The sequence below is a fragment of the Tursiops truncatus genome, chromosome 11 (assembly GCF_011762595.2).
Source record: "Tursiops truncatus isolate mTurTru1 chromosome 11, mTurTru1.mat.Y, whole genome shotgun sequence".
NCBI lineage: Eukaryota > Metazoa > Chordata > Mammalia > Artiodactyla > Delphinidae > Tursiops > Tursiops truncatus.
In genome coordinates this window covers 49,925,398-49,938,698 of record NC_047044.1, presented here as the reverse complement: position 1 = coordinate 49,938,698, position 13,301 = coordinate 49,925,398, and the positions used below count along the sequence as shown (strand labels likewise).

The window sequence follows — 13,301 nt, the reverse complement described above, 5'->3', positions numbered from 1 at the left end:
TGCAGAGGGGTGTGAAACTTCTAATGGTCTACAGACATGTATGGTGCCCATTTCATGTTTACTACATTCTTCTCTTTCTCCTTTAATCAAGTCCATACTTGATGTCTGAAAGGTTCATCAGGGTGGATGCCCACTGGAGTATTGAAGTTGAGCCCAGAAGTTGAGCTCCTGACACTATCACTACCATGCTTACCAGGCACATTAAATGTGGCCATGCCTTTGGGGCTTTGAGGGCTCAGTCATGGTTTGCACACCCTGGCACCATGTTTTATTTAATTTTTCTTTAAAAAAAATTTTTAACTGAAGTATAGTTGAGTTACAATGTTATGTTAATTTCTGCTGTACAGCAAAGTGACTCAGTTATACATATATATACATTCTTTCTTTATATTCTTTTCCATTATGGATTATCATAGGATATTGAATATAGTTCTCTGTGCTATACAGTACGAACTTGGGGTTGTTTATCCATTCTATATATAATAGTTTACATCTGCTAACCCCAACTTCCCAATCCATCCCTCCCCCACTCCCCTTCCCCTTGACAACCACAAGTCTGTTCTCTATATCTGAGTCGTTTCTGTTTCATAAATAAGTGCATTTGTGTCATATTTTAGATTCCACACATAAGTGATATTATATGTTATTTGTCTTTCTCTTTCTGACTTACTTCATTTAGTATGATAATCTCTAGGTCCATCCATGTTGCTGCAAATGGCATTATTTCATTCTTTTTTATGGCCGAGTAGTATTTCATTGTATATATGTACCACATCTTCTTTATTCATTCATTTGTCGATGGACATTTAGATTGTTTCCATGTCTTAGCTATTGTGAATAGACCTAGCACCATGTTTTTTTTAGCCTATATTATTTATTTATTTATTTATTAACATCTTTATTGGAGTATAATTGCTTTACAATAGTGTGTTAGTTTCTGCTTTATAACAAAGTGAATCAGCTATACATATACATATATTCCCATATCTCCTCCCTCTTGCGTTTCCCTCCCACCCTCCCTATTCCACCCCTCTAGGTGGACACAAAGCACCAAGCTGATCTCCCTGTGCTATGTGGCTGCTTCCCACTAGCTCTCTGTTTTACATTTGGTAGTGTATATATGTCCATCCCACTCTCTCACTTTGTCCCAGCTTACTCTTCCCCCTCCCTGTGTCCTCAAGTCCATTCTCTACGTTCACGTCTTTATTCTCATCCTGCCCCTAGGCTCTTGAGAACTTTTTTTTTTTTAGATTCCATATATATATGTTGGCATACAGTATTTATTTTTCTCTTTCTGACTTACTTCACTCTGTATGACAGGCTCTAGGTCCATCCACCTCACTACAAATAACTCAATTTCGTTTCTTTTTATGGCTGAGTAATATTCCACTGTATATATGTGCCACATCTTTATCCATTCATTTGTCGATGGACACTTAGGTTAGCACCATGTTTTGATTCTTCTCTGAGGAAGGTACAAACCAAGCATGCTTTGCTTGACTTGTAGTGCTTTAAAAAATTAGTTGCCAACATTTAAAAAGTAGTAGATTTCATACAGATGTACAGCTTCTTTTAAAAAATTAGAGAGGCAATATGGTATAGTGATGAAGAGGCAAGATTCAGCAGCCAGAATGCTTGGGTTCCAAATCCTGCCTCTTCCACATATAAGCCGTGTATGCCTGAGCACATAGTGTTCAGACACCTTAGTTTCCTGGTCTGTGAAACGGTGCTAAAGAACAACAGTGCTGATCTCATACAGTTTTTGTTGTAAGGATTGAATTTTTCTATGTAAAGTGACTGGAGCAGTGCGCATACAATACAGTACATAAGTGTTTATTATGATGATTATCCAGCAACATTGGACTCACTTTCCCACTCTCTCCTTCAGATGGAGCCTTCCGTCTCTAATTTGCCACTGTCCTCATTGGAAGGATCTCACCTCCTGACTTGCCTCACCTCCGAGGGCTTTGTGACCCTTTGAGCGAGAATACATTAGCACTCGCTCAGTGCTTTGAATTTGCTTGGAGTTCTCCATTGAACTGTGAAATCCACTGAATTGAAGTTCACAGAGCCGTCCATCGATCACATACTCATTGAACACCAACTATGAGCTAGGCACGTCTGCTCTGGGCACTGGCCATGAAATCCTGGAGAAAAGCTGGATAAAAAGGGGAGATGGGGGGACTTCCCTGGTGGTCCAGTGGCTAAGACTCCACACCCCCAGTTCAGGGGACCCGGGTTCGATCCCTGGTCAGGGAACTAGATCCCACATGCCACAACTAAGAGTTTGCATGCCGCAACTAAAAAAAGAAAAAATCTCGCATGCTGCCTCTTTCTGTTATGAAAGATGAGAATTCAGTTCTCTTCCGCCTCTACATCACCACCATATTCAGACACAGTTCTTGTTCCCCCATTCTTCCAATACAGTTTTGTCATTTTTTGTAAAATCGATATTTAGCATTTACTTTAGTATGACGGCAAACAGTATTAGAAGACAAGCCATGTTGCATGGCATGATTACCTGCCTTTTCTACAGGATATATTTTCTGTTGTCTTGATGCCTTTGTTGGCTTAATTTTCTTGTGTTTACCATGAATTCAACTCCTCAGATCTGTAATCTCTCAACATGTTCTATCATATCAAGAATTCTATTAGAGGTTTCCAACCCATCTGGAACGTTTGCTTTCTAGGGTTACTACACAGACCTTGGGAATTTCCTTCCCACAGACCCTGGGAACCCAGAGTTTCTTTTCATTCCTGTTAAATTAATTAAAGAAGGAGGCCATTAGACTGAGGTGGCTCTAATGCTGTGGTAGCCCAAGGAAGCCAACCAAAATCTAAGCTCTTACAAGGTTATGAAATCAAAATACTAAGGACAACCAGTCACAAACAGCCAACTAGGCTTTAAGTTACAGCGAGTTAAATAATTTCCCTTCTTTGCCTCTGCTCTTCCTATATCTGTCTTTCCCCAGACTCCTGTTGGGGGAGCATCCCTAACGACTTCTGGTTTGGTGCTGCCAGATGTGAATCAATTTTTTTGCTCAAATAAACTCTTAAAATGTTTAATATGCCTCAGTTTACCTTTTAACACTCTCTCTTGCATCCCTGGAGCCTTGCATCCTGAATCCAATTCTCCCTCTTCCTGGCTTTACTCTCTTTTGGTGGTTGGTACACGTTCTCTGACAGCTTCCCGAGGAAGAGTGCGTGCGAGGAGAGTATTCTGAATTCTTGCATAGTTGTCTTTTTTTTTACTTCCACCTTTGCTAGATGGAGAATTCTAGGCTGGAAATTTCTTCTCCCTCAGAATTTTGAAGGCACTCTTCCATTGGTTTCTAGATTCCAGAACTGCTATTTGTTGAGAAGCCTGATGCCATTCTGATTACTCGGTTTATTATTTGTGTTCTGATACACTGTGTGAAAACTGCCCACCCCCACTGGAAGCCTGTAGCATTGTCTTTTTCTCCCAGTTTTCAAATCTCATGATGACGTGCCTTGGTGTGGGTCTGTTTTCATCCACAGCTCATGGACTCATACATCTGGAAACTTATATCCATCAATTCTAGGAAATTTATGAAAATATATCCTTGATGCTTTTCTCTCCTCTTTCTTTTTGTAACGTCTATTATTTGGATATTGTGTTATTTGGACTCGTATAATTTTCCTATTTAGTCTAGATTCTTCATTTATTTATTTGTTGTTTTGTCCTAATTTCTAGAAATCTTCCTCAACATTTTTTCCAGTATTTCTGTTGAACTCCTTCATTTCTGCCATATTCTTACTTTTCAAGAGCTCTTTGTTCCCCTCTGGAGGCTACTGTGTAATAGTATTCAGGGCCTCCCACCCAGGGATACAAATGATGTTAATGATCATTTTTTTTTTCTTTTTAAAGTTTTCTTCTTCCTGCATGTGCTGTTTCTGTTTTCTTCTTTGTTTTTGGTGATAGTCTTGCATCTTAGATTCTTTCCTCCAAGTGCCTGTGTTTTTCTTAGCTGTCTGTTCACATCAAAGATGGCTCTCCAAAGTAGCTGTTTGAAAGCTTGGTGCCCCTGAGTGGGGCTCCTGGATTACGGTCGTCACTGTATAGTTCAGGCCAGACTGCTTCTGTATAGTTCAGTGCCAGATGGCACTGATTCTTCCTCCAGCTCGGAGGGGATTAAGCCTGGATACCTGGCTTCTTTGAGCTTCTGTGAAAAGACCAGCAGTCTCCTCATTCAGTGTCTCACTGAATCTCTGCTTTCAGAGCTGGACTGGTACACTCAGCTGTGCCCTCCCAATCCAGAGACCCTTCCTTTCACGTTTTCCAGAGGATAAAACTAGGCTCTGCCAGGAAGGGGAGGGGTGCTTGGCGGTTCTGAGTTGGGGAAGGCATCTGAGGGACTCATTCATTCTTAACAGACTTTCAACCAATCCCCCTGTGTTCGTACTCTCCCATCACTTTTTTTTTTTTTTTTTTTTGCGGTACGCGGGCCTCTCACTGTTGTGGCCTCTCCCGTTGCGGAGCACAGGCTCCGGACGCGCAGGCTCAGTGGCCATGGCTCACGGGCCCAACCGCTCTGCGGCATGTGGGATCTTCCCGGACTGGGGCATGAACCCGTGTCCTCTGCATCGGCGGGCGGACTCTCAACCGCTGTGCCACCAGGGAAGCCCTCTCCCATCACTCTTGCTTCCAGAAGTTCCTGATTCCACCTCTCTGACTTGCTGGGAGTTTAGGATGCACATCAGGCTGTCAGCTTTCCACTCTGCTTCTTTAAATTAATCTTTCTCCATCTTCTTTGCCACTTCCAAATTTGGTTGTTGTTATCTATTTTTCTTTTCCTCTTCTCCTTATTTTCTGCCTCCTGAAAAATCTTATACTGTCACTTTAAAATGGGGGTTTGGGGTAGGAGCAGGGCTAAAGGCGTGTTTTCAAGCTAGCATCTTTTGACTCACGAAGCTTTAAAATCACTGGTCGTCTGTCACTGTCACAAACTGGTTCTCACAGTGAATTTGGATTCTTTTCTTCTCAAACAGTTGTTGGAAGAGGTAGAAAATGACAGTCCCTATCTTTTGTTTAAAACACTTTTTCTGTATCTGAAGACGGGTGAAATCTTCTGCAGTGTGAAGCTAATTAAATGTGAATCATTCCAAGAACATTCTATAATGTCTAGCCGTTCATGGAACTTACTCTGCTAGTCAAGGTACTTTGCTCAAAGGACCTGATAAACTGTCCAAACTACACTGGAGAAGCACACACACACACACACACACACACACACACACACACACACTCACTCACGCAATCATTCAGTTTTACTTTCATTGTAACCATATAAATATGTGCGTGTGTACACACACACACACACACACACACACACACACACACACACATACATACATACATACATATATACTACCTGGCAAGTAAAACTGGTTATTTGATTTGAAATGGACCAGTGAGTAGAGTTTTTATTGCAAAGTTGGCAAAAAACCATGAACACATTTCTCTTCTAAATACGTTTAAGACTTAAGGCGAAAATGACAGATTTGTTGTTCTTGTTATAAAGAATGCTTTATGATTTTACAAAAAATAAAGCAGGCCTTTGTTCCTGAAGACAATTCAGTCACAACTAAAAAGGAAAGCCAATAAATTAACTGCACTCACAAAATGCTGTCTCTTGCTTTTCTAATATAGGATCTGGGAAGATTCATCAATCAGATGGTGACAGGGATGAGTGTTAACACGAACACAGCCAGTGTTAAGTCAGACAGAAAGGGTTTGAATCCCTGCACGGCCTTTTATTAGCTCTGGGTCTTTGGGCAGCTTATCCAGCTGTGTAAAATGGGCACAGATGTTATAGGGCCACTTTCAGGATTAAATGAGAAAACACATATAAACTGCTTAGTGCCATGCACGGTACAAAGTAGATAAAACTCCCGTGTAATAAAACCTCCAAAGAAAACTTCGATACCAAAAGATCTTTACGGACAACTACACGTTGCAGAGACAAGCACAGTTCTCTGACTTGAAAGGCAGGTGAGCTGCATTGGAGGGTATGGGCTCTGGTTTCTGACTGGCTGAGGTGTCAGAGCTTCAGGATGCTGCTTCTTGTGCCAAACTGCATCCTTCTGCTAGGCTGTTCTACTTTATTTGCTATAATAAATTACTCCATATCATAGCAATAAAATCTATAAAAGTAATGCCTGATGCTAATGTGCTATGAATGTCTCATCAGGAACTTATGAAAATTAGTCTAAAACTGCTCACCACATCCAAAATCAGAGGGACTCATTTCTCAGTCAATTAGGTATGAAGAGTGAGCCTTAAGCCAAGCGTGAAGGCTCTGATGGTACGCTTCCCGAGATGGAGCCTATTTCTCACTACTCAGAGCTTTCACAAGATGAAGATACAGAAAGAGGACTTTGTATAAAGATAGTGAGATCATTAGAGAAATGCAAATCAAAACTACAATGAGATATCATCTCACACCGGTCAGAATGGCCATCATCAAAAAATCTACAAACAATAAATGCTGGAGAGGGTGTGGAGAGAAGGGAACCCTCTGGCACTGTTGGTGGGAATGTAAATTGACACAGCCACTATGGAGAACAGTATGGAGGTTCCTTAAAAAACTACAAATAGAACTACCATATGACCCAGCAATCCCACTACTGGGCATATACCCTGAGAAAAACATAATTCAAAAAGAGTCATGTACCACAATGTTCATTGCAGCTCTATTTACAATAGCCCAGAGATGGAAACAACCTAAGTGTCCATCATCGGATGAATGGATAAAGAAGATGTGGCACATATATACAATGGAATATTACTCAGCCATAAAAAACAAAATTGAGTTATTTGTAGTGAGGTGGATGGACCTAGAGTCTGTCATACAGAGTGAAGTAAGTCAGAAAGAGAAAGACAAATACCGTATGCTAACACATATATATGGAATCTAAGAAAAAAAAAATGTCATGAAGAACCTAGGGGTAAGACGGGAATAAAGACACAGACCTACTAGAGAATGGACTTGAGGATATGGGGAGGGGGAAGGGTAAGCTGTGACAAAGTGAGAGAGTGGCATGGACATATATACACTACCCAACGTAAAACAGATAGCTAGTGGGAAGCAGCAACATAGCACAGGGAGATCAGCTCGGTGCTTTGTGACCACTTAGAGGGGTGGGATAGGGAGGGTGGGAGGGAGGGAGACGCAAGAGGGAAGAGATATGGGAACATATGTATATGTATAACTGATTCACTTTGTTATAAAGCAGAAACTAACACACCATTGTAAAGCAATTATACTCCAATAAAGATGTACAAAAAAAAAAGATAGAAACATTCATAAACCTCTGTAGTGCCTCAGTTTCCCTAACAGTACCTGTATGTGTATGAGTGAGAAGAGGGTCCTTTGATTTCCTACTTAGGTAGGATAATTACGATTGGCACTAAATTTTGTGGGGTAGAGCCTTGCTTAAAATATTTCATGAGGCTCTATGTGGAAAATAAATATCGATCATTATAATAATAAACATTCATTACGGTTCATAATGTGTTCTGGGCACCTTACATACACTAACTCATCTAATTTTCTCAACAATGCTACAAAGAAGGTAATGAGCACGCCATTTTATAGACAAGGAAACTCAGTACAGAGAGGTCAAGAGAGTTGGGAAGTGGGGCAGTCTGGGCTCTGAGTCCTTGCTCTTCATCATTTTCCAAGTTCATGCTTCTTCAGTTCATGCAATAGACTTTGCACAAGCATCTATATTCCTCATCGCCCTCAGAGGCTCATTTCCTGGAGGGCACACTGGTTAGAAGAACGTTGTTTACAGACTCCTCATTCACTCCTTCAACAAAGACAGGGATTAAACAAGCATCTCGTATGTGCCAGGAACTGTGCTAGACCTCAGGAATTTACTATTCTGTAACAATGAAAATGGACTCTGTTTTGTTTTTTTTTCTTTAGCAAATTCTGCTTTCTCAACTGGCAAAATATGAGTATTCTCCACGAGGAGACACAAACTCAGGATGGTGAGGATTAGTTGTGTAAATGGAGCTGGAGCTCCAGAAGGACTGACAGGCATGTTTGATGAGCTTACGTATCATTTCTCCATCCGGGTATGGCACAAAACTTTTAGCTTCCATGAAAAGCTTTACTTTACAGCTGGCTAAAATTCAAGCAGTTTTGTGGGGTTTGGGGATAGTTTCCATGATTGGTATTAAAATCAGTTTTAGTACATATGTAACATCATCATAAAGCATAATTTTATATGATTCTTTATGCGAATAAAATATTTTGCAGTTGTGTATACATGGCCACACTTGAAACAAACTGAACATATAAATACTGACTTTGAAAAAGGAATCTATCACAGGATTAGTTTTTAAAGGGATACTCTCCTTTATAGTTAAATTACATTTTTATGTATATTAATCTTTAAGAATAAATCTATTGCGAGTTGCCATTTGATCCTGCAATCCCACTCCTGAGCATATATCTGGACAAAGTTATAATTCACAAAGATACATGCACCCCTAGGTTCATAGCAGCACTATTTACAATAACCAAGGTGTGGAAACAACCTAAATGTCCATGGACTGATGAATGGATAAAGAAGATATGGTGTATATATATATATATATATATATATATATACACACACATACAATGGAATATTACTCAGCCATAAAAAAGAATGAAATAATGCCATTTGCAGCTATGTACATGGACAGACCTAGAGATGATCATACTAAGTGCAGTAAGTCAGAAAGAGAAAGACACATACCATATGATATCGCTTATATGTGGAATCTAAAATATGACACAAATGAACTTATCTATGAAACAGAAAGAGACTCACAGACATAGAGAACAGACTTGTGGTTGCCAAGCGGGAGGGGAATGGGGAAGGGAAGGATTGGGAGTTTGGGATTAGCAGATGCAAACTATTATCTATAGAATGGATAAACAAGTAGGTCCTACTGTATAGCACAGGCAACTATATTCAATATCCTGTGATAAACCATAATGGAAAATAAAATAAATAAAACTGCTTTTCAAATAAAAAAGAATAAATCTATTGCATTAAAAAAGACCATCCTCTTAAGTAAAATTTGAGAGTAAAATTACAGTGTGGCAAACTGTGTGGCAAGAGAAGCTTCCGAGGAATAGGGGTCTTCTGTAGATGCACCAGTAGTAAGCATTTCTAAGGACTCAAAACTTAGTATTGGGCCATGGCACTCAGAGTGTCTTTACTGAATGGAGGCAGGAGGAAGAAAGAATGGGGTGGAAGCAGGGTCTCTGCGTGCAGCCAGCAAGCAGGCTCTACACTGCGCAACTCCAAGAGGTACCCCGTTCACGGCCAATTCTGATGGAATAAATGAATGGAATGGAATAGACAGGATAAATGAGAGCAGGGTTAAAGTTACATGCGGGTTGCAGAAGCCACGTAGAGCCCCAGATACTTTTAGAATAGTAAGTTCTGATGAGCTCTCCCTTAATCTCAGCAAGCACAGCTGGTGACAGAACAGTGGCATACCATCTTTGCCTCGTAATGAACAAACCGAAAGGGGAAGCGACCCAGTTAAAGGCGTAAATGACTGTAGTAGCAACTAGAATAGGTCTGGAGTCTCCAAAGTCCCATTTCATCTTTCTACTTACTCTACAGAGGAACGTCAGATCCATCAGTCCTACTTTTCTCCCAGCACTGGGGGTTGGGGGAGATACAGGCTCTCATACATATGGCTTCTTGTTCTTTTTTTTTTTTGCGGTACGCAGGCCTCTCATTGCTGTGGCCTCTCCCGTTGCGGCGCACAGGCTCCGGACGCATTGGCTCAGCAGCCATGGCTCACGGGCCCAGCCGCTCCGTGGCATGTGGGATCCTCCTGGACCGGGGCACGAACCCGTGTCCCCTGCATCAGCAGGCGGACTCTCAACCACTGAGCCACCAGGGAAGCCCTGGCTTCTTGTTCTTAACATTTATTCCATATTGTAGTACCACTATTTTTGGTGTTACATTAGATATATGTGATTTATTGGTTATTAATAAAACTTCATCTTCGATGTTAAATGTATATTGTCAAAGTTGAATTGAACAGCTCCCATTTCATACACCCACTTGAGAACTCTTGGTTTTTGCCTTAGCCACTGATGTAAATGCTATCCGACAGAGTGTAGTGAGGCACCTTTACGTAGCCTCATCACTCTCTGGAAGGGACCACACCTTGGTCACAGATGTCGCTTCTAGGTCTCCTTTGGTCTTCATGCATTAATCATTTACTTCATTTTCTTGAAGCATTTATGGATGAACTTAGTTTATGGATATTAAAAGCATAGAGACCTCAATTTCCATTCTACAAATTTCCACTGCTCAAATTTTCAAAGCTGTTTTACCAAAGCAGTTAAAAATCTAGAGCCTGAGGAAAAGAGGGAATTAAACACATTTATATGTCCTCCTTTTCTTTTTGGCTTGGTTACCCAGGCACCTTGTACCATGGAGGAATTCAGGAAGTTACTAAAGAAAAAGACATTATTTCATTCTTGCAAAATGAATTATAGATGCATAGTGGACAGATGGGAAGATAGTCTCAATAGATTATTGTGAAAACTTAATCTATAGTATGTTAAAATGTAGAGAACCTCTATTCCTTCATATGCCATCTAATTATTCATGGGGGGTGTGTGAGACGTATTTATTGAGTACTTACTCATTATTTGCCAGGGATTATACTAGGTATATAAATATGTTATTTTATTTAATACTCTGAATAACCTACAAAATGAGGATATTTCGCAGATACGCTTATTTCCATTTTATAGGTGAAGAAACCTGAGACTGAAGAGAGTTACAGTAACTTGCTCCATTCACACAGCTATTCAGTGCTGGAGGGTAACCGGCTCCACATTTTTGTACCATTAGGTAGAAACTTGGCAATGAAACTTAAAACATTTGCCATGCCTGTAAACCATTTGAGAATACGCTTTTCTAATGTCTTCCTAAAACTCTGCATTTTAAAAGATATCACTTGTACTTACAACTTATGGTTATTCCAAGTTCCACACTGTGTTTCTTAGGGAGCTTTACATGAAATGTTCCACTACTCGGGATGACAGACTCTGTAATTTCAAAACAAAAGAGAATGTGTTTAGAGAAGACTAGGAAGATTGGAGCACCAATCAATGAAAATGCATCAGGAATACTTGTATCATCGTCATCATCTGTAGTTAAAGCTGTGGGAATTGACATCAAATCCTGATAAACTAAGCTCCTTGTGAAGAACAGACGTCCTACCCACAGGCCACAGCGCATAATTCACAGCAACAGTCGAGTTCCACGTTTTTAAAGTGTGATTCAGACAGCATCTCCATCAAATGTACCTAGGATGCGAGTTAAAAAGATAGATTCCCGAATCATCCCAGATCTGCGGAATCCGAATCTCTGAAGACAAGGCCTAGAAATCTGCATTTTAAACATATTCTCCAGGTGATTCTTAGGTATACTAAAGTTGAAGAACCAAAAGTAGTTATATTCTTTTCTCCCCCAGCCATATTGTTTGCAGAGTTTATTATTCAGCAGTGCTTTCTTTTTTTCATTCATAGCTGGGGGAGATCGATTTCGGAAAAGATTTCAGTTAGCTGTGACGGTTGTTGATTTGCAGGAGGAGAGGTGTGCCTGAATTTGTAAGGTAAACGTGGAAAAGTACACTTAAAGATGTAGAAGCAGCAGTGATAGTCAAAATATCTCACAACCAGAATGGTCCTGACCACAACCAACGAGACTGAGTGCTGAGCAGAGTTGGAACAAAGGGACCCAGGAGGTCCCACTGCACCAAGGATGACCCTCTAGTTTCTGGATCACGGGGACGTTTCAGGGAGGAGCACGAGGGCAGGGGTCACTGGAACAGAGCGAAGTTGGGCTCAAATGTTGGCCAACCAGTAGAGAAGTAAGCTAATGTAGGAACAGAGAGGGAAGCGGTGTGTACTGCTCGACTCTCAACCTTGGATAGATCTACTGTGATGTTACCAGGGCGTGACTAGTATCTGAGAAAGAAAGAATTGCTACATATTCTTAAATATATTCTTAAAATTCCTCTAACAGTCTGGGAGGCCTTCAATTGGAGACAAGGTTAAAATGGAAATATCCTCTTAAGAGATAACATCTATTCACACTAAGTAGCTAATGACTATAATCCTTTCTTGAAGGTTTTAGAAAGGGGTGGGAAGGGTTGGCAAGAAACAAAGGAAACATTAGCATAAGGGGAGGCTTGTGGGATGTTGGAATGAAACCACTTTTTCTGCTTCATTTTGCGCCAAGCTAGCTCCCAAACCGCCACAAAGAATTAACTACAGCTGCTGTGATGTGGGTAGAACTATTCGGTCCTCAGGCCCCTAGTCCAATTTGTTAATCACATTTTTAACATGTTTTGAGTCTCTGCAAAGCAGAGGTGAAAGGTGGGGTGGCCTCATGGAAGCAGAGTACTTCCTTCCTTCATCTGTCTTAACCTGCTCTTCCTGGCCTTTTCTACTTGCCCATGAAGAATTTAGGCAGTGAACCTTTTGTAAGACCAGAACCTGGGCTTCCCTGGTGGTGCAGTGGTTGAGGGTCCACCTGCCGATGCAGGGGACCCGGGTTCGTGCCCCGGTCCGGGAGGATCCCACATACCGCGGAGAGGCTAGGCCCGTGAGCCATGGCCGCTGAGCCTGCGCGTCCGGAGCCTGTGCTCCGCAACGGGAAAGGCCACAGCAGTGAGAGGCCCGTGTACCGCAAAAAAAAAAAAAAAAAAAAAAAAAAAAAGTAATAATAATAATAAGACCAGAACCTGATCTTCCAACTCAGAGTAACTGCCATAGACAAACAGGAGCACACAGTAAAATTTTGATTTTCCTGGGCCCTCCAGGCTTCTAGAAAGTCATCTGTAAAGAAGGTTCCCCAAACTGCCCTGGTAAGTTTCAGCCGGGGCTGCTGGGTAAAGGCAAGTCTGCCCCCTCTGGCTTCTTCCTTCTTCCCAGTTCTTTCCTCATTTCGCTGGGGCGTGAGGGAATCTGTTGTCTTCTCCCACTTCCTCCCTCTCTTCTTAATTCTCCTGTCCTGTCAGGTGTGGCCCCTTGAGTGTCACAGATGTTGTCCTCAACTAAGACTAATCTAAGATGTACCAGGAAGTAACAACATATATTTATTTGTTTATTTATTCATGAAGAATTTGTATCCTTCCCATTTCCCAATCGGAACTTGAGATAGATAAAATTAGTTATTTCCCCCAGTAGATTTCAAAAAGACTGGCTAATTTTAATATATTGGGGCAGAAAAAGAGAAAT

The 13,301-nt window shown here is 41.0% G+C and overlaps 1 protein-coding gene across 3 annotated transcripts in view; it reads right to left on the bottom strand.

The window, feature by feature from the left end:
- The window catches only part of GRIP1 (glutamate receptor interacting protein 1), a 687,426-nt gene that overhangs the window by 64,343 nt on the left and 609,782 nt on the right, over positions 1-13,301 (bottom strand). For all 3 annotated transcript variants that reach the window (XM_019952473.3, XM_019952475.3, XM_073788409.1), the window contains one exon: positions 11,022-11,102. In XM_019952473.3, coding sequence (XP_019808032.1) covers positions 11,022-11,102 — 81 coding nt within the window. The remainder of the gene's footprint in view (positions 1-11,021; positions 11,103-13,301) is intronic.